General features: G+C 27.8%; 3 protein-coding genes across 3 annotated transcripts; all 3 read right to left on the bottom strand.

Moving 5' to 3' along the window:
• Positions 1-1,958: 1,958 nt before the first annotated feature.
• LOC129966307 (adult-specific rigid cuticular protein 15.5-like) lies at positions 1,959-4,941 on the bottom strand. Its single transcript, XM_056080727.1, has 3 exons — positions 4,930-4,941; positions 2,827-2,880; positions 1,959-2,423 (listed from the first exon to the last, which is right to left on the bottom strand). Exons 1-3 carry the CDS (start codon positions 4,939-4,941, stop codon positions 1,959-1,961), a joined length of 531 nt encoding a protein of 176 aa, XP_055936702.1.
• Positions 4,942-9,881: 4,940 nt separating this feature from the next.
• On the bottom strand, positions 9,882-12,127 carry LOC129966306 (cuticle protein 14-like). Its single transcript, XM_056080726.1, has 3 exons — positions 12,116-12,127; positions 10,751-10,804; positions 9,882-10,346 (listed from the first exon to the last, which is right to left on the bottom strand). Exons 1-3 carry the CDS (start codon positions 12,125-12,127, stop codon positions 9,882-9,884), a joined length of 531 nt encoding a protein of 176 aa, XP_055936701.1.
• A 5,720-nt stretch (positions 12,128-17,847) lies between these two features.
• LOC129966305 (cuticle protein 16.8-like) lies at positions 17,848-19,993 on the bottom strand. The gene is made up of 3 exons (XM_056080724.1): positions 19,982-19,993; positions 18,666-18,719; positions 17,848-18,258 (listed from the first exon to the last, which is right to left on the bottom strand). Exons 1-3 carry the CDS (start codon positions 19,991-19,993, stop codon positions 17,848-17,850), a joined length of 477 nt encoding a protein of 158 aa, XP_055936699.1.
• Between the last annotated feature and the right edge of the window lie 905 nt (positions 19,994-20,898).

Here is a 20,898-nt window from a genome sequence, read left to right as displayed (position 1 = left end):
TTAATTTTAGTACGTAGTTTCCCATCAAAAAATTTGTAGGTTTTTATTGATTTTGAACAAAATCCTTTCAAATAAATCTGTTTGGCCATTAAAAGTTTTTGAACAATTAATCAAACAGAAATTATTTTATTTTTAAATTCAAAATAATATTTTTTTTTCATGAAGACATAACATTTTAACACAATTTTTTTTATTATAATTATTTTCAAAAATTAGTTAAAAAAAGTTTTAAATCATTATGAGTAATAGGTCTTCCAAATGAAATAAATTCATATAAATATTTATCATTTTAATAATTTTAATTAATATTATAAATGCTCAATAATGTTATAGATGCCAAATTAAAGTGTCAGTTAATTATTTAAAATAATTAACATAGCAAAAAACACTTTCTGCAAATGTTCAAAATTATTATGGCTCATTTTAATTGAATATAACCAACAATTTAATAAATTTCCTTATAAAGAATATGCAAATTTGATTATGTTTAATGAAAGTCAAGATACGACGAAGTTAGATTGCATTTAATTCATTAAATGTTTTATCGCCTATTTATTTTGACTTAATAATACATTTTTTTTCATTTTAAATGCATACTTTAAAAATAACGATGGGTTTTTACTATTTCGTAGTAGCTTACCTTGAGTTATATGAAATGCTATATGTTTAATTCTTGTTTCAAATAATTAATCCATTATTTACTACAGTAAAAATTTTCATTTTTAATAAATTTCTGCAATACTATTTTCAATGTTACCAAAAAAGATTATTTCAAATAGTAGCAAACATAAAATTGCTCATGAGGTTCTCTCTTATTAAGAGGATTTTTTTTTCTGAATTCAGAAGTAGTAATAATTTTAAATGTATCTTGTATTACATGCAAGAAGAAATATGAAAAGATTGTTACTCTTAAATTTAGAAATTTCATTTTTGCAATTAATTATTTTATTTGTGTAGAAATCATTTCTTTAAAAGTAGATATCATTTACTTTTGTTCTAAATTTTATGTATAAATATTACGCAATTCTCTCCTTTAAAATATTTGAAAGATACAAACAAAGATTTTACTATTTCTTTGGTATTTGTTTGATGAAATTAATATAACACAGCATTTAATTCTGAATACCGAGTGCTAAGTTTTCAAATTCGTAAATCCATTCTCTTTTGGAAAACTTCCGGAAAGAAGAATCCAATAATTTATTTCAGTCTTAGATTCTGTGTACTCAGAATTTAAAAAAGAAAATAAAACTGATTTGGTTACTTTTGTGAAAAAATGAATGAAATGGAGCTAAAAGCCATTGAAATTTGTAGAATATGTTATTGTTCTATAAATATTTTTAAAAATTAGTCCTTCCTTTGTAATCGATAGAGTTAAACATATTTTAGCTTTAGCTCAAACTTTTACCATTTATAAGAATCATTGGGAAATAAGGATCACTCATTTCTATGAAATTACATTGATTTCAAAAGCATATCATTTTTATGCAACGATTTTATAATCTAAATTTTAAAAAGTATTATTAATCGAATAAATATATTTAATCTAGAAATTAATTAAATTTCTAGAAGGGATTTAAATAGTTCTTGTTTATGCTATTTTTACAAGGAAAAACATTTATATTTGCTGCAAAATTTCAATAAAAATCAGACATTAACGAACATAGATGAAATGCTAAACTTCAACACTTAAATTAAAATTAGAAACTGGTATAAAATGCTGAAAATAAAATTTTGTGGTCTTATTATCATTTTTCTAGTGTTATCCAAACTATATTCAAATTTATTTTCTTTTAAACTTTAAATAATTTTGCTTCATCTTTTTAAATTCCATTTTAGAGTGAAATTGCTTTGTTATTACAATTGTGATGATTTTGAATTGATAGAAAAAGAAACGTCTTCGAAATGAGACTAATAAACATTTATTCGACAACTAGATAAGGAGCATAACAAATATACATTTAAAATCCGTAACGAGCATATCCTAAACCTGCAAGGCGTCCGTTGCCAAGACCATATCCTCCATAGCCAAGACCACCATATCCTCCAACTCCAGCATATCCGTATCCTAAACCAGCTGCTCCAAGACCACCGTATCCGTAGCCCAATCCAGCTGCTCCAACTCCGGCGTATCCATATCCTGCACCTCCAACTCCGGCATATCCTCCGTGTCCGTAAGGAGCATCAGAGATGATGTGAACGGCTGCGGGGTTTTGATTGGCAGTTCCAGGTTCGTTGGTCTTGACCTGAGCTCTAAATCCAGCATGGTCAGCTACATAATTGACCTGTCTATGAATACCTCTGGCATCGGTGAATCCGTAACTTCCCTTCACGTTCTTGCCGTCGCCGACTTCCTCACGATGTTGCTCACCATGCTTGTCCTTTACACTGTAGCCGAACTTGAAGGGTTGCGGATGGTGGATAGGCTAGAAGGAATAAAAATTATAAGGACATTTATTTAAATTAAAATATTGTTCTCACAATAATAAATTAAAATTTTATTGCGATATCTGTAGTCAGTCGTTTTAGTTTTATTTACTGAATTACTAAAATCGCAAATGGGCATTTCATGAAAAGAATTATTAATAGGTGAGAATACATTTCTGATGAATATATAAAAATAATTTTCCTTAGTAAAAGTGCATTTTTTTTGAATGGCTATTCCTACCTGAAATAGAAAATATGCCATAAAATTTTTATTAAATATTGCGAGAAAAATTATGAAGATGTTGATAAAAAGATTATTTATGCCATGACAATTTAACAATTTTTGGAGAAATATAAAAGAGCAAAATACAAGAGAGAAGAGTTCATAGTTTAAGCACTTACCTCATGATGTAAGCTGGCAAAAGCAGCCACTGCTAAGGCAGCCAAGATAAAAGCCTGTTATAAGAAAAAAAAATCACTCAGAATGTTTGAAAAGCACGTATAAAGTTAAAACAATTGGCTAAACCAATAAACCAGTTCCTTAATCCGAAACACTTCTGATTTCCTTCTGAATGCTCATGACCTTCTGAATGCTAAATGCTTAAATGTCGTGTGATTTTTGCCTTCTTTTTATTGACCTAGAAAGTGATCCCTGGGGTTATAATGTGAATTTCCTTCTTTCCTCCTCATTGGTCATCAATGGTTTTGCAAAACTTTAATATAGCATTCCCCACATTCGTCAGCAATGGTTTAGCAAACGCAGATATAACTTTATTTTTGAGACCCCTCATGGTGCATCTCTTTAAAAAAATATATTAAGTGCACTAATTTAATAAATATAACTATGATGCCTACTAAGACCGGGGCCTAAATCATCTATACCTTACTCCTTTGCCATGGTCGTTATGTTACTATATGTACTTTGAAAAACATTTCAAAAATTTTATTTCACTGCAAGTTCTGTATGGAGAAAACTGAATCAGATTCCCTAAACCCCAATGACTGCTCCGAATTAGTCATGTTTTATTTCATTTGAAAGCTCTTAAAAATTAGATATAAAAACATTGCCTTCGTCCCCCCCACCCATTGTTCAAGAGTTCTAAGAAGTATAACAAAATAAATATCCGACACCCACCGATTTCGCCTACTAATTTTATTACTTTTTAGATACTGTATAGTATTCAGAATGCTCTTTATTTAGAGCTCAAGTTTAATTAAAAATAAGAGGATTTAGTTTTACTCAGATACGCTGTAAAAATTAAATTATTTTACTTAAATATAACAAATTGATATTAAAATTCACGAAAATGTCTATAATGCAATTTAATTTGACGTTTTCCCTTTCACTCTTTTTAATTCTTTTTTCATGTTTAAAAAAGACACAATCTTGCAATAAATTTTTCTCTCATTTTCTATTATGCGAGAATTTGAAGCCTTCTACGCTTGTAAACTATTAATGACATTATGCAATTTTAATATTTCCAGTTTTTTTTTTTTTGCCATATTGACATATGCAGATAAATTTTAATAACATTCTATACTAGACCGCTGTAAATTAAAAATAGCATTAAGGATTCTATAATATTTATTATGATGAATTACAGGTTATAGATTAAAATAGAAACAATAATGGAAATAAGAAATATGACCTTTGGTATTCTAATAAAGATGTGTTTAAGGTGTACGTACACACTTGAATATTTTTTTTCAAATTTTAACTTTAAAAATCCATTTTTTTCATAGTAGGTTATTTATATATGTTTAAACTCATTTTAGTGAGAAAAAAACATATTACACTAATTATTAATTAATTAAATAATATTTAATGAGCTAATTAGCCTATTTTTTGAAACATGATATCTTAAATTCTAATTTGTACAGACACACAATTCTAGTTGGAAATTATGCCTAATATTAGTATTCATATTGTCTGCCTCAATTAAGTTATAAAAATATATAGTTTTTTTTTTTTTTTTTTTACATATTTTTCATCGACGATGAAAAGCGAGATTTTTTCTGTAATTTTAACTTTTAAACAACTATTAAAAATTTGTTTCCATAAATATAGCTTTGATTGAAGCACAAAGCATCCGCTATTTCATACAGATTATTTTGATATATAAATAACTGTATTTGGTTCATTTCTTGTTGAGTTATGATTGTTTGAATGAAGCAAAATAGTGGAAAAATATCATTCTTCATAAAATGAGTTTTGAAAACACCGTAACTAGAGTTTTCAATGAAAGCACCTCAAGAAAAATAATTATAACTCCAGAAATATTTGGAATATTGGCAACGTCTTGGTATCGTTTGAAAGCTAAAGGATCAGAGAACATTATTAAGCAATAAAAAAAATATTCGATATTTTGAACGATTTTCGAAGTTTCAAGTGTGTATATACACCTTAAAAAATATTTATAAAAACCATATCTATAAGAAAAAAAATTGCAATTAAAAATTAGCGAAGAAAAATCAGTTTTAATAATTTGATATTCAAACTCTTACCTGAGATATCATTTTGATGTTTATTTGCAAGGAAAGTAAAAGCAAAGTGATATTATGTATGATCTCAGGCGTATTTATATATCAAGAGCATGAAAGGAATGAAGCTTTATTTTAATAATATTAAAAGGTCAAATTGTTTTCTGCATGATTGAATTGCTATTTTAGAACATTTTAAAATATAACGAGTTATCATGATCTAATTGTAAGATTAAAAATTTTTTTTGTCGAGTTCTTTTTATCAGTTACGTAAGGCATTGATTCAAAAATATCTTTATTAAGGTCAATATCGTATATTATGTAATGCAATTTTAATTAACCTGAACAAAATAAATAGCTTTTATTAATTTTTTTTAAATTTGGAAAACTGAATTAAGGGAAGATTTTTTTTGTTGTGTTGTTTTAGATGTATTACAAAATATTATAAACTGGTGGCAGTGTCTGCTTAAACCTTTCTCGGATTTTTTGGAAAACGCTCATATATTTTATATAAAGTTGTTATATTTTAAATAAAGGTGATATTCTTCGTACCGCATAAAAACTGTGGACCATAAATTCCTTGAATGGCATTGGCGAATCGCTAGCATCTGGTTAATACACAAGTACCCGAAACTTGACTATGTATTTAGAACCTTTTTTTCAATTTGATATAAAATTTTAATTGTAATCAAAACAACTCTTACCAAGTATCATTGATTTGAATCTTTCGTTTTTGCGTTGCATGCATCACATTTGCATGTATGCGAAAATATAGACAGACATAGAGGCTATTTCTTGAAAGATTGCTTTCAAAATCTGTCGTGTATGTGTAATGTAGATCAAATTTATCGTGTTTTAAATAATTATTGTAGAGATTTTGTCATATTTTTAGTTAATTAAGACATTTTCGCTTCTTTTTTTTTCTGCAATAATTTTAGAAAAAATTATCGCACAGCAATTAATATGTGACCTTTTTACAAATTAAAAAAAATGTCCTTGTAATGACACAAATTTTCCTAAATTTTAGAAATTTTTAAAAAATATTTTTTTTGGCTTAGTTTCAGAAATTTAGGAAACTGGCCACATTTCCAACAATAGATTATATTGTTGCCCTGAAATTCAAGCCGTTTTCATTCCTTCATAAAATATTTTACCACGTGATTCTCTTACTTTGTCGAAAGCTAGAGATGAAAGATTCTATTGAGGATTTATGTAATTTTATAGGTGAATAAAAATAATGAAATCACAATCCCGCGAAATTTAAAAGAAAGATGAACCGCACGTTTATTTTTTTAGTAGCGATGGGATGGCATAGAACTGATCTTCACTAGATGATGAACATGATATATGATATATTCACAATGAACATGATATATGTAATATGATTTCTAAATATGTAGTATATATGTCTAAAAGTGTTGATATGTATATGATATCTAAATAATACGATTTTAATACTGACAGTTTGGCGGAAATCATGGACGTGAATATATATATATATATATTACTAAAATTAAATATATCTAATATTCACAGCGACCCCAGCTAGTATTTAATAATTTTATACGGATTTTCAAAGTTCTTCCTGTTAGATAAATGGTGTTCGAAAATGGTATTTTCGATTTTTATTACTTTTTGGTTGATCAATAGCATATAGATGCTATAATCTTATTCTTTTCATCAAAGAGTGACCATGGTGCGTATTCATGTTGTGCAACACGACGACAATACATATCATAGAACAATCCAACAAAAATTGTTATGTGTTTTAAAGTGACGGTCTGCGCTTTTTTTTTTAAGATGCTCAGTAGCTTCTAAGATGAAAGTTGCGTGGCACTTTTAAATTATGTCACGTGATGAAGAAATGCTTCTATTTTACGAAATTTTTCATTTTATATTCATAAATGATTTCGCGTCTATCACATTTGGGCAAAAATTGCCAGAACCGACACCACCAATTCTGTCTATAAATAATTTGCCTTGAGTTGGAAAAAATTGTTTTATGGCAATATTTTTATGAGCTCGACAATGAAGTGTTCTTCTATATTAGGACAATTATTTCATAATTTCATGTGACTCGACCAAAAGCATATATATGGACATAATAATTACAGTAATTTTGATCCTATTAGATTTTAATTCTATTTGTTTATTTGGATATGGTACAGGAAGGATGAAAATGTCAGTTGATTTCGTACTGGACCTCTCTAAGTCATAGAGGAATGGAGTATGATGGTGATGTTGGGTTGAAATTCTCATTTCACAACATCTCATGTATTTTTGTAAATAGATAGAAAATTCTAATTCATAGAATAAATACCTGAACGTAACAATTAACATCTGATTTTAAAATTTTTCGCTAACCGCGACTATTCCAAATTTATTAGTTAAAAAGAAATTTTCAATAATTAAATAAAAAAAAATTTAGTTTCACTCCTACACTTGTACCCGTGATTTTTAAAAGAGTTTGAGCTTTGTGGATGATAGACAAGGAAGAAGATAAAATTGATGAGATTTTTCAATCATAGGCTAAATGTAGTTGAGAAAAGAGATTGATATTCATTTTTTTTATCCCTTAGTTTTTAAGAAAATGCAGTTGTCGAAACAATTTCAAGATATGTAAAATTAGTGAAAATGATAACTTTATTATTGCTTCAGAAAACCAAATCTTATATGGATTTTCTTTTCTATATGCTAAAATTTCAGTATTCTTCTATTTATTTATATTTTCTCCCAGCTTAGTAATATGTTGCTTGTAACGTTAAGAATGATTCGTTTATAGTCTGAAGTAATTGCTTTTTTACTTTATGCAAAGTTACTTTTACAATGCAAAAGTAAAAGTATTAAAAAATTTGAACTTGATGCTTTGACGAACTTTCATGTTTTAAATATCTCTGGATCTGAAATGTACGATTTTGGAGTTATGTCTGTCTGTTTCTGATCACGATGACACTGAAGCATTTTGAATTAGGCGGATTAATTTTAGTTTGTAGTTTCCCACCAAAAATTTGCAGGTTTTTATCAATTTTGAACAACATCCTTGCACAGCAAATAAGTCTGTTTGGCCATTAAACATTTTTGAACAATTAATCAAACAGAAATTATCTTATTTTTAAATTCAAAATAATATTTTTTTAATGAAGGCATAATATTTTAACATAATTTTTTTTATTATAATTATTTTCAAAAATTAGTTAAAAGAAGTTTTTTATCATTATTAATAATTGGTCTTCGGAATGAAATAAATTCAAATAAGTATTTATTATTTTAATGATTTTAATTAATATTTTAAATGCTCAATAATGTTGCAGATGGATAAATTAAAGTATCAGTTAATTAAAAAAAATAACAGAGCAAAAAGTACTTTCTGCAAATGTTCAAAATTATTATGGCTCATTTTAATTGAATATAACCAACAATTTAATAATATGCCAATGCCAATTTAAAAATATGCCAATTTGATTATGTTTAATGAAAGTCAAGATGCAACGAAGTTTGATTGCATTTAATTCATTAAATGTTTTATCGCCTTTTTATTTTGACTTAATAATACCTTTTTGTCATTTTTGTCATTTTAAATGTATACTTTATAAATAATGATTCCTTCTTGCTATCTTATAGTAGATTGCTTACCTTGAGTTATATAAAATGATATGTGTTTTATTTTTGTTTCAAATAATTTTTCAATTATTTATATCAGTGAAAATTTTCATTTTTAATAAATTTCTGCAATACTATTTTCAATGTTACCACAAAAGATTATTTCAAATAGTAACAATCATAAAATTGCTCATGAGGTTCTCTTTTATTAAGAAGATTTTTTTTTGAATTCAGAAGTAGTAATAATTCTAAATGAATCCTGTATTACATGCAAGAAGAAATATGAAAATATTGTTATTCTTAAATTTAGAAATTTCATTTTCGTAATCAATTATTTTTATTTGTATAGAAGTCATTTCTTTAAAAGTAGATGCCATTTACTTTTGTTCTAAAATTTATGTATAAATAATACGCAATTCTCTCATTTAAAATATTTGAAAGATACAAACAAAGATTTTACTATTTCTTTGGTATTTGTTTGATGAAATTAATATAACACAGCATTTAATTCTGAATACAAAGTACTAAGTTTTCAAGTTCGTAAATCCATTCTCTTTTGGAAAACTTCCGGAAAGAAGAATCTAATAATTTATTTCAGTCTTAGATTCTGTGTAGTCAGAATTTAAAAAATAAAATAAAACTGATAATGGTTACTTTTGTGAAAAAATGAATGAAATGGAGCTAAAAGCCGTTGAAATTTGTGGAATATGTTATTATTCTATAAATATTTTTTAAATTAGTCCTTCCATTGTAATTGATAGAGTTAAACATATCTTAGCTTTTACTCAAACTTTTACCATTTATAAGAATCATTGGGAAAAAAGGATTAATAATTAATATGTTATAGGATATCTGAAATTATATTGATTTCAAAAGCATATCATTTTTATGCAACGATATTTTAATCTAAATTTTAAAAAGTATTATTATTCGAATAAATATATTTAATCTAGAAATAAATTGAAATAATTATTTCTAGAAAGGATTTAAATAGTTCTTGTTTATGCTATTTTTACCAAGAAAAAACATTAATATTAGTTGCAAAATTTCAATAAAAATCAGACATTAACAAACATAGATGAAATGCTAAACTTCAAAACTTAAATTAAAATTAGAAACTGATATAAAATACTGAAAATAAAATTTTGTGGTATTATTAACCTTTTTAAAGTGTTATCAAAACTATATTCAAATTTATTTTCTTTTAAAATTTCAATAATTTTGCTTCTACTTTTTATATTTCATTTTAGAATCAAATTGCTTTGTTATTACAATTGTGATGATTTTGAATTGATAGAAGAAAAAAAAAACGTCTTCGAAATGAGACAAGTAAACATTTATTCGACAACTGGATAAGAAGCATGACAAATATACATTTAAAATCCGTAACGAGCATATCCTAAACCTGCAAGGCGTCCGTTGCCAAGACCATATCCTCCATAGCCGAGGCCACCATATCCTCCAACTCCAGCATATCCGTATCCTAAGCCGGCTGCTCCAAGACCACCGTATCCGTATCCCAATCCACCTGCTCCAAGACCACCATATCCATATCCTGCACCTCCAACTCCGGCGTATCCTCCATGTCCGTAGGGTGCATCAGAAATGAGGTGAACGGCTGCGGGGTTTTGATTGGCAGTTCCGGGTTCATTGGTTTTGACCTGAGCTCTGAATCCCGCATGGTCGGCAACATAGTTGACCTGTCTATGGATTCCCCTGGCATCGGTGAATCCGTAGCTTCCCTTCACGTTCTTGCCGTCTCCGACTTCTTCGCGATGTTGCTCACCATGCTTGTCCTTTACACTGTAGCCGAACTTGAAGGGTTGCGGATGGTGGATAGGCTAGAAGGAATAAAAATTATAAAGACATTTATTTAAATTAAAATATTGTTCTCACAATAATAAATTAATATATTATTGTTAGATCTCTAGTCAATCGTTTTAGTTTTATTTACTGAATTAGGAAAATCGCAAATGAGGCATTTCATGAAAAGAATTATTAATAGATGTAGAATACATTTCTGATGAATATATATAAATGATTTTCCTTAGTAACTTTATATTTTTTTGAATGGCTATTCCAATCTGAAATAGAAAATATGCCATAAAATTTTTATTAAATATTGCGAGAACAATTATGAAGATATTGATAAAAAGATTATTTATGCTATGACAATGTAACATTTTTGGGGGAAATATAAAAGAACAAAATACAGGACAGAAGAGTTCATAGTTTAAGCACTTACCTCATGATGTAAGCTGGCAAAAGCAGCCACTGCTAAGGCAGCCAAGATAAAAGCCTGTTATAAGAAAAAAAATCATTGAGAATGTTTGAAAAGCACGTATAAAGTTAAAACAATTGGCTAAACCAATAAACCAGTTCTTTAATCCGAAACACTTCTGATTTCCTTCTGAATGCTAAATGCTTAAATGTCGTGTGAATTTTGCCTTCTTTTTATTGACCTAGAAATTGATCCCTGGGATCATAATGTGAATTTCCTTCCTTCTTCCTCATTGGTTATTAATGGTTTTGCAAAATTTTAATATAGCATGTCCCCGCATTCGTCAGCAATGGCTTATCAAACCTAGATATAACTTTATTTTTGAGACCCCCTCATGGTGCATTTCTTTAAAAAAATATAATAAGTGCACTAATTTAATAAATATAACTATGATGCCTACTAAGACTGGGGCCTAAATCATCTATACCTTACTCCTTTGCCATGGTCGTTATGTTACTATATGTACTTTGAAAAACATTTTAAAAGTTTTATTTCACTGCAAGTTCTGTATGGAGAAAACTAAATCAGATTCCCTAAACCCCAATGGCTGCTCCGAATTAGTCAATTTTTATTTCATTTGAAAGGTCTTAAAAATTAAATATAAAAACATTGCCTTTGTACCCACCACCCACCCTTTATTCAAGAGTTTTAAGAAGTATAGCAAAGTAAATATCCGACACCCACTGATTTCGCATACTAATTTTATTACTTTTCAGATACTTCTCAGAATGCTCTCTGTTTAGACCTCAAGTTTAATAAAAAAAATAAGAAGATTTTTTTTTGCACAGATACGCTGTAAAAATTAAGTTATTTTACTGAAATATAACAAATTGATATTAAAATACAAATTCACGAAAATGTCTATAATGCAATTTAATTTGACGTATTCCACTCTTTTCAATACTTTTTTCATGTTTAAAAAGACACAATCTTGTAATATATTTTTCTCTCATTTTCTAATATGCGAGAATTTAAAGCCTTCTACACTTGTAAATCATTAATGACATTATGCATTTTTAATATTTTCGTTTTTTTTTTTGCCATATCGACATATGCAGATAATTTTTAATAACATTCTATACTAGACCGCTGTAAATTAAAAAAACAAAAAAAAAAAAACATTAAAGATTCTATAATATTTATTATGATGAATTACAAGTTATAGATTAAAATAGAAACAATAATTGAAATAAGAAATATGACTTTTGGTATTCAAATGAAGATGTGTTTAAAACAATACTAAAAAAATCATATTTATATAAAAAAAATTGCGATTAAAAATAAGAGAAGAAAGATCTTTTTCCTATAATTTGATATTCAAACTCTTACCTGAGATATCATTGTGACGTTTATTTACCAAGAAACAAAAGCAAACTGATATTATCCAGGCTTTCAGGCGTATTTATATATCAAGAACATGAACGGAATGAAACATTTTCTTTAGTAATATTGAAAGGTCAAATTGCTTTCTGCATGATTGAATTGCTATTTTAGAACATTTTAAAATATAACGAGTAATCGTGATCTAATTGTTAGATTTAAAATTTTTTTTGTCGATATTTTTTTTAGTTGCATTAACTCATTGATGCAAAGATATTTTTTTATTAAGGGCATTATCACATATTTTGTAATGTATTTTTAATCAACCTTGAAACGAAACCAAATACATTCATCAGAATTTTTCTTAGGATTTGGAAAATCAATTTAAAGGAAGATTTTTTTTTTTTTGCTTTTTATATTTAACTCTGTTGGATATATTTGAAAATATTTTAAACTTGTGGCAGTGTCTGCCTAAATCTGTCTCGCAAAATTTCTAATGAAGGTATTTTTCCTTTTCCCGCATAAAAATTGTGGATTTTGTATGAAACAGTAATTTCCTGACATGACATTGGCGAATCAACTGGTATCCAGTTAAATACGCAGTATCCGAAAATCAAATATATTATGAAATAATCAAATTTTCAAATAATCAAATATAAATCAAATATCAAATACGCTTATGTCCCAGCTGACTGGAACCGAAATTCGATATAAAACTACAATTATAGTTAAAAGATATGGTACCAAATATCATTTATTTGAATCAATCGTTTTTCCTTTACACGTGTCACGTTTACAAGTATGCGAAAATGAAGACCGATAGACAGTCCATTTCTCATTAGATTATCTTCAAAATTTGACGTGGATCATAATTTAGATCTTATCTTTTTTTTAAGTAACTGGCTGATAGATTTTTTGAAATTTTAAGTAATTAAAATATAAGCGAATGTATGCTCTTTTCCTGCAATAATTTTCAAAAACAGCATTGCACAACAATGAATAAATGATACTTTTCAGAATTTAAAAATGTGTTCTTTTAATGATAAAAATTCAATAATTGTGCAAAAGTTCCAGAATTTTGAAAGTTAAAAAAAACCATTTTTGCTTAGTTTCCAAAATTCAGAAAAGTAGTCAATTTTCAACAACATTGTTGTCCTGAAATTCTAGCGGGTTTTCATTCTTTCAACAAGTATTCAAACGCGTGATTTTCTCCCATTGCTCAAAAATAAAAATAAAAAGTTTTTTTTTAAAGATTTATGCAATTTATTAGACGAATACAAAAAAAACACAAAATGGTTACAATACCGTGTAATTTAAGAGAAAGAGAAACAGCACATTTAAATTTTAAGCAGCGCTATGATGTCATGGCACTGGTCTTCATTAGAAAAGTTGACATAAACAATGATGATAAGATATGTAACATAATCAAAATAATATGGCTTTAATACTGAAAATTTGGAAGTTAAAAACATCTATTTAATCGAAATTAAATAAAACCAATGTTCCCAAGGATCCCAATGAGGAGTTGCAAATCATACATGAATTTGCAAAGTTCTTCCTGTTACAAAAAATATGTGTAAAAAAGGCACATTAAATCATTTTCTTCTTTTTGAATTGGTCAATAGATAAACGATGATACTATCGTATTTCTTTTCCATAAATATTTGTCAAAGAATTAATTTATGTGTCAAATTAAAGATAATTACATCCTTATTATTGCTTCATAAAACCTAATCTTTCATTGCTTTAATATGCTACAATTTCAGTATTTCTATGTTTATTTATACTATATCCCAATTCAGAAATAAGCTTATTGGTGCATCTTCTAAATTTTGGTAAAATTCTAAATAAACTGTTCACTAGCTGAGCGAGCATTAAATAACACAGTAATGTTCAACAAATCTTAATCGTTACTTATAAAATTAAGAATAATTCGTTTATGCTTTATGAAATAATTGCTTTCTTTCTTTATGCGAAGTAAAGTTTACTTTTACAAAGTATGCTAAGATAAAGTATTGTAAACATTAAAGAATTTGATCTTGTAATTTTGACAAACTTACACCTTTCAAATCTCTCTGGGCCCGAAATATACATTTTTGGAATTATTTCTATCTATGAACACGATAACGCTAAAACGTTTTGATTTAGATAGATTAAATTTAATATGTGGTTTCCCACCCACCACCCACCACCAAATTTGGAGACCTCTATTAAATTTTGAACAAACACAGGGAATACGTTTGTCTGTATGCCACGGTACAAGGAAACACAACATGTAAAAGGTTAGATGAATATAATTTAACGCTCAGATTTAGCATATAAAGTCGATCTCTATCAAATTTTGTACTATATCTGTAAATGAATTGATCATCTGTTTGTCTGCACTTTCTAAAGCATGTTAATATAATTACTCAATAACACAAGAACTTAGAACAATGAAATATGATATGTGATCTTGGTATTACAATTGTAAGTCTCCATCTAATTTGTTTTCAATCGGAAAGCGGAACGATAGAGGAACGATGATCCGATCGTATTTCTTTTCCATAAAGATTTGTCAAAGAATTAATTTATGTGTCAAATTAAAGATAATTACATCCTTATTATTGCTTCATAAAACCTAATCTTTCATTGCTTTAATATGCTACAATTTCAGTATTTCTATGTTTATTTATACTATATCCCAATTCAGAAATAAGTTTATTGGTGCATCTTCTAAATTTTGGTAAAATTCTAAATAAACTATCAACTCAAAGATAGAGCATAAAATAACACAATTATGTTCAAAAAATCTTAATCGTTACTAATAAAATTACGAATAATTCATTTATGGTCTGAAATAATTGCTTTCTTTATGCGAAGTAAAGTTTACTTTTACGAAGTATGCTAAGATAAAGTACTGTAAACATTAAAGAATTTGATCTTGTAATTTTGACAAACCTACACGTTTCAAATCTCTCTGGGCCCGAAATACACATTTTTGGAATTATTTCTGTCTATGAACACAATAACACTAAAACGTTTTGAGTTAGATAGATTAAATTTGATATGTGGTTTTTCCCCCACCGAACTTGGAGACCTTTATTAAATTTTGAATAAACACAGGAAATACGCTTGTCTGGTTGCCACGGTACAAGGAAATACAATAATTTCAAAATGTAAAAGGTTAGATGAATATAATTTAACGCTCAGATTTAGCATATAAAGCCGATCTCTATCAAATTTTGTACTATATCTGTAAATGAATTGATCATTTGTTTGTGTGATGAATTAATAAGTATGTAAATATAATATTTCAATAACACAAGATCTTTCTAAAGCATGTGAATATAATAATTCAATAACACAAGAACTTAGATCAGTGAAATACGATATGTGATCTTGGCATTACAATTGTAAGTCTGCAATTTGTTTTCAACCGGAAAGACGGAAGAAAGACATTTTATGCCTTTAGGTTTTTTTCCCAATATACTACATAGCACAAAATGCTCATGTGCAGAACTCTGAAAATATTGGGACTAAATGTAAAAATCTAAAACTGTTTGTGTTAAGGTTTTGTCCAGGGTCCATAATTTTGTGGGAGAATGGAAGGGATGTAGAAATAAAATCTTATTTTTTTTTAATAATATGACAGAATGATTCGGGTCGACCACTTCTGCTGGTTTTTGATTTATATTGTGTTTGTATGATAAGATAACTATTAATTACACCAAAGAATGAATGTTTTGTCTTTTATTGTTTTTTCAATATTTATTTAAAATTGATGCGATGTGCATTAGGAGTATTCTTCGGTTATATTCAAGTTTAACTTTAATCATACTGATGTCTTTGATAATATATTTGCTCTCGACTTCTTATGATTTTTAAAATTTATTCACTTTAAAGCCTATATTCTTAGAAAACTAGTATGATCAAAATTTAAAAATTTCCTTTTAAATAGTTTTATTCGATTCTTTAAAGTTCAGGATGTTAATTGGGATTTTGAAAAATTTTCTTGTCAGCAATCGTATTTCTTTTTGCATTTTAATTGGCAAATTTGAACAATATCACACATTTTCTACTCATTGTTTAAATTGTAAACAGCATTTTTGTATGTTTTTAGATGAACGTGCAAGTATGTGTGATGGACAATGCAGTATTTTGCCGCTTATCTAGGTGTTAAGCGGCAATGTTTGCCCGAGAAGTTATGATTTTCACATGATTATGATGCCACATGTTAAATCCATTTATTCACTTTATCAGAAACAAAATAAATTAGGAATAAAGGTTGAACATTTGTACTCTAAAATTTATCTGAGAACTTTCAAATAAAACTGCTCCCAATAAAGATTTCACATTTTGATGGACATTTAAGGATTGTTGTGTAATGATGTTCTGTAGAATGTATCGCTTTATTTGTGGTAAGAGTCTTCTGTTCACCATAAAGCTTGCCCATGGAATTTTGGACACCTGGAATTATGAGATACACTTATGAAATATGATTTGTTGAATGTGATACTTAGTCAAACTAGATGAAATAGATGAAAACGCTTTGTTTTCACTATATTTGGATATTTCGTTTTCTCGGATTCGCTATATTCGGATATGTTTGACTTCCTCTTTTGAAGAAATATAAAGTACAAATAATTTGTTGACGCCGTTGAAGATCTTTTTTGCTTTGTTATACAAAAATTGTAATTATGTTTAATAAGGTTGTAAATAAAGTTTATGAACTTTATTTTGAAAATCGTTTTAAAAATCTCTGTATTGCGTTCCGGCATATATCTTTCTCTAGAAGTTTTTGTCTTTCCTTTCTAGTATAAGAAAGATAAGTCGAGAAAAACTTTAAAAATTATTAAAAAATTTAACAAGAGAAGTTCCTGAATTTCTGTGCTTTAAATATCACCCAGAGAGATACCTAAAGATGATCCCATATACAATGAGATGTAGATTTAAGTTAGTTTTTTTTTCCTTAAAATTCATCTTAAAATTATATCACCATGTATATACATAGTTTTAAATAAACTTGTTTTAGTTTTAGTTAGAACTCAGTATTAAAAAAATGCTTATTATTTTGGAAGTTATAATAAGCATTTATTATAAACATGTCAGTTTTTTATTTCTGAATATATAATATTTTATTTCTTTCCTTCTGAATATATAATCTAAGTTATCTTTAGATTATATATTCAGAAAGGTTTAAATTTTATGAGCATTCAAGATAAAATTAAATAAAACATTTTTTTTAAATATTTCAAATTCATTTAAAACTGTCTGGATGTTATATATATGAAAATAAATCGGATATTCTTATTGATTTCATATTATATATTTTTAGAGATCTTATCATTTTTAAAAATGAAATAAAACCGTTTTAGGTTTAAAAAGAACTTCAGAGGACTTTAAACAATTCTGAGTTCATTATAAACCAAAAGAAATGAATGAATGAAAATCAGACATTAACAAACATAGATGAAATGCTAAACTTCAACACTTAAGTTAAAATTAGAAACGGTTATAAAATTCTCAAAATAAAATTTTGTGACCTTATTATCCTTTGCCTAGTGTTATCAAAACTATATTCAAATTTATTTTTAAAAAAAATTTCAATAATTTTGCTTTAACCTTTTATATTCCATTTTAGAGCTTGCTTCTTTATTACAATTGTGATGATTTTCAGTTGACAGAAGAAGAAACTTCTCCGAAATGAGACAAATAAACATTTATTTGACAACTAGATGAGAAGCATAACAAATATACATTTAAAATCCGTAACGAGCATATCCTACACCTGCAAGGCGTCCGTTGCCAAGACCATATCCTCCAACTCCAGCGTATCCGTATCCTAAACCAGCTGCTCCAAGACCACCGTATCCGTATCCCAATCCAGCTGCTCCAACTCCGGCGTATCCACCATGTCCGTAGGGGGCATCAGAAATGATGTCAACGGCTGCGGGGTTTTGGTTGGCGGTTCCGGGTTCATTGGTCTTGACCTGAGCTCTGAATCCAGCATGGTCAGCTACATAGTTGACCTGTCGATGGATTCCCCTGGCATCGGTGAATCCGTAGCTTCCCTTCACGTTCTTACCGTCGCCGACTTCTTCACGATGTTGCTCACCATGCTTGTCCTTCACACTGTAGCCGAACTTGAAGGGTTGTGGATGGTGGTTAGGCTAGAAGGAATAAAAATTATAAGGACATTGATTTTAATTAAAATATTGTTCTCACAATAATAAATTAAAATATTATTGTGAGATCTGTAGTCAGTCGTTTTAGTTTTATTTACTGAATTATGAAAATCGCAAATAAGGCATTTCATGGAAAGAATTATTAATAGATGTAGAATACATTTCTGATAAATTTATATAAATAATTTTCCTTAATAACCGGGCAATTTTTTTTTGAATGGCTAATCCTACCTAAAATAGAAAATATGCCATAAAATATTTATTAAATATTACGAGAACAATAATAAAGATATTGATAAAAAGATTTTTTATGCTGCGACAATTTAACATTTTTTGGGGAAATACAAAAGGACAAAATACAGGACAGAAGAGTTCATAGTTGAAGCGCTTACCTCGTGATGTAAGCTGGCAAAAGCAGCTACTGCTAAGACGGCCAAGATAAAAGCCTATTATAAGAGAAAAAAATTACTCAGAATGTTTGAAAAGCACGTATAAAGTTAAAATAATTGGCTAAACCAATAAACCAGTTCTGTAATCCGAAACACTTCTGATTTCCTTCTGAATGGTAAATACTTAAATGTCATGTGATTTTTGCCTTCTTTTTATTGGTCCTCATTGGTCATCAATGGTTTTGCAAAACTTTAATATAGAATTTCCCCGCATTAGTCAACAATGGCTTAGCAAACCTAGATATAACTTTATTTTTGGCACCCCTCATTGTGCATTTCTTAAAAAATATATAATAAGTGCACTAATTTAATAAATATAACTATGATGCCTACTAAGACTGGGGCTTAAATCATCTATACCCTACTTCTTTGCCCTGGTAGTTATGTTACTATATACACTTTGAAAAAAACATTTCAAAAATTATAATTTCACTGTAAGTTCTCTATGGAGAAAACTGAATCAGATTCCCTAAACCCAAATGACTGTTCCGATTTGGTCAATTTTTATTTCATTTGAAAGCTCTTAAAAATTAGATATAAAACAGTGCCTTTGTCTCCCCACCCATTGTTCAAGAGTTTTAAGAAATATGACAAAATAAATGTCCGACGCCCACCGATTTCGCCTACTAAATTTTATTACTTTTCAGATACTGTATAGTATTCAGAATGCTCTCTGTTTAGAGCTCAAGTTTAATTAAAAATAAAAAGATTTTTTTTGCTCAAATACGCTGTAAAAATTAAATTATTTTTCTTAAATATAACAAATTGATATTAAAATACAAATTCGCTAAAATGACTATAATGCAATTTAATTTGACGTTTTCCATTTCACTCTTTTCAATTCTTTTTTCATGTTTAAAAAAAGACATGATCTTTTAAAAAATTTTCTCTCATTTTCTAATATGCGAGAATTTGAAGCCTTCTACACTTGTAAATTATCAATGACATTATGCAATTTTAATATTTTTAGGGCTTTTTTTGCCATATTGATATGCAGATAAATTTTAATAACATTCTCTACTAAATCGCTCTAAATTAAAAAAAAAAGATTTAAGGATTCTATAATATTTATTATGATGAATTACAGATTATAGATTAAAATAGAAACAATGATTGAAATAAGGAATATGTCCTTTGGTATTCTAATAAAGATGTATTTAAAAAAATAATTAAAAAAAATCATATTTATAAGAAAAAAATTGCAATTAAAAATTAGCGAAAAAAGATCAGTTTTAATAATTTGATATTCAAACTCTTACCTGAGATATCATTGTGATGTTTATTTGCCAAGAAGTAAACGAAAACTGATATTATCCATATTTTCAGGCGTATTTATATATCAAGAACATGAACGGAATGAAACATTTTCTTTAATAATATTGAAAGATCAAATTGCTTTCTGCATGACTGAATTGCTATTTTAGAACATTTTAAAATTTAACGAGTTATCGTGATCTAATTATTAGATTAAAAAATTTTTTTTTCTTAGTTGCTTTAATTCATAGATGCAAATACTTTTTATTAAGGGCATTATCACATATTTTGGAATGCAGTTTTAATCAACCTTGAAACGAAACCAGATACATTCATCAGAATTTTTCTTAGGATTTGGAAAATCAATTTAAAGGAAGATTTTTTTTTTTTGCTTTTTATATTTAACTCTGTTGGATATATTTGAAAATATTTTAAACTTGTGGCAGTGTCTGCCTAAATCTGTCTCGCAAAATTTCAAATGAAGGTATTTTCCCTTTTCCCGCATAAAAATTGTGGATTTTGTATGAAACCGTAATTTCCTGACATGACATTGGCGAATGAATCACTGGCATCCAGTTAATACGCAGTACCCGAAAATCAAATATATTTTAGACGCTTATGTCCCAGCTGACTGGAACCGAAATTTTATATAAAACTACAATTACAATTAAAAGATATGGTACCAAATATCATTTATTTGAATCATTCGTTTTTCCTTTACACATATCACGTTTACAAGTATGCGTAAATGAAGACCGATGGACTGTCCATTTATCGTTAGATTATCTTCAAAAGTTGATTTGGATCATAATCTAGATGTTATTTTTTTAAAGTAACTGATGGACAGATTTTTTGAAATTTTAAGTAATTAAATATAAAGGACTTTTTGCTATTTTCCTGAGATAACTTTCGAAAACAGCAT

This window comes from Argiope bruennichi, chromosome 4, assembly GCF_947563725.1.
Source record: "Argiope bruennichi chromosome 4, qqArgBrue1.1, whole genome shotgun sequence".
Lineage (NCBI taxonomy): Eukaryota > Metazoa > Arthropoda > Arachnida > Araneae > Araneidae > Argiope > Argiope bruennichi.
This window is presented reverse-complemented; position numbering and strand designations above follow the sequence as displayed.

Coding starts and splice junctions, on each gene's coding strand:
- LOC129966305 (XM_056080724.1), bottom strand. Junction 18,259..18,665: donor TTGCCAGCTTACATCACGAG/GTAAGCGCTTCA, acceptor TATTCCTTCTAG/CCTAACCACCATCCACAACC.
- LOC129966307 (XM_056080727.1), bottom strand. Junction 2,424..2,826: donor TTGCCAGCTTACATCATGAG/GTAAGTGCTTAA, acceptor TATTCCTTCTAG/CCTATCCACCATCCGCAACC.
- LOC129966306 (XM_056080726.1), bottom strand. Junction 10,347..10,750: donor TTGCCAGCTTACATCATGAG/GTAAGTGCTTAA, acceptor TATTCCTTCTAG/CCTATCCACCATCCGCAACC.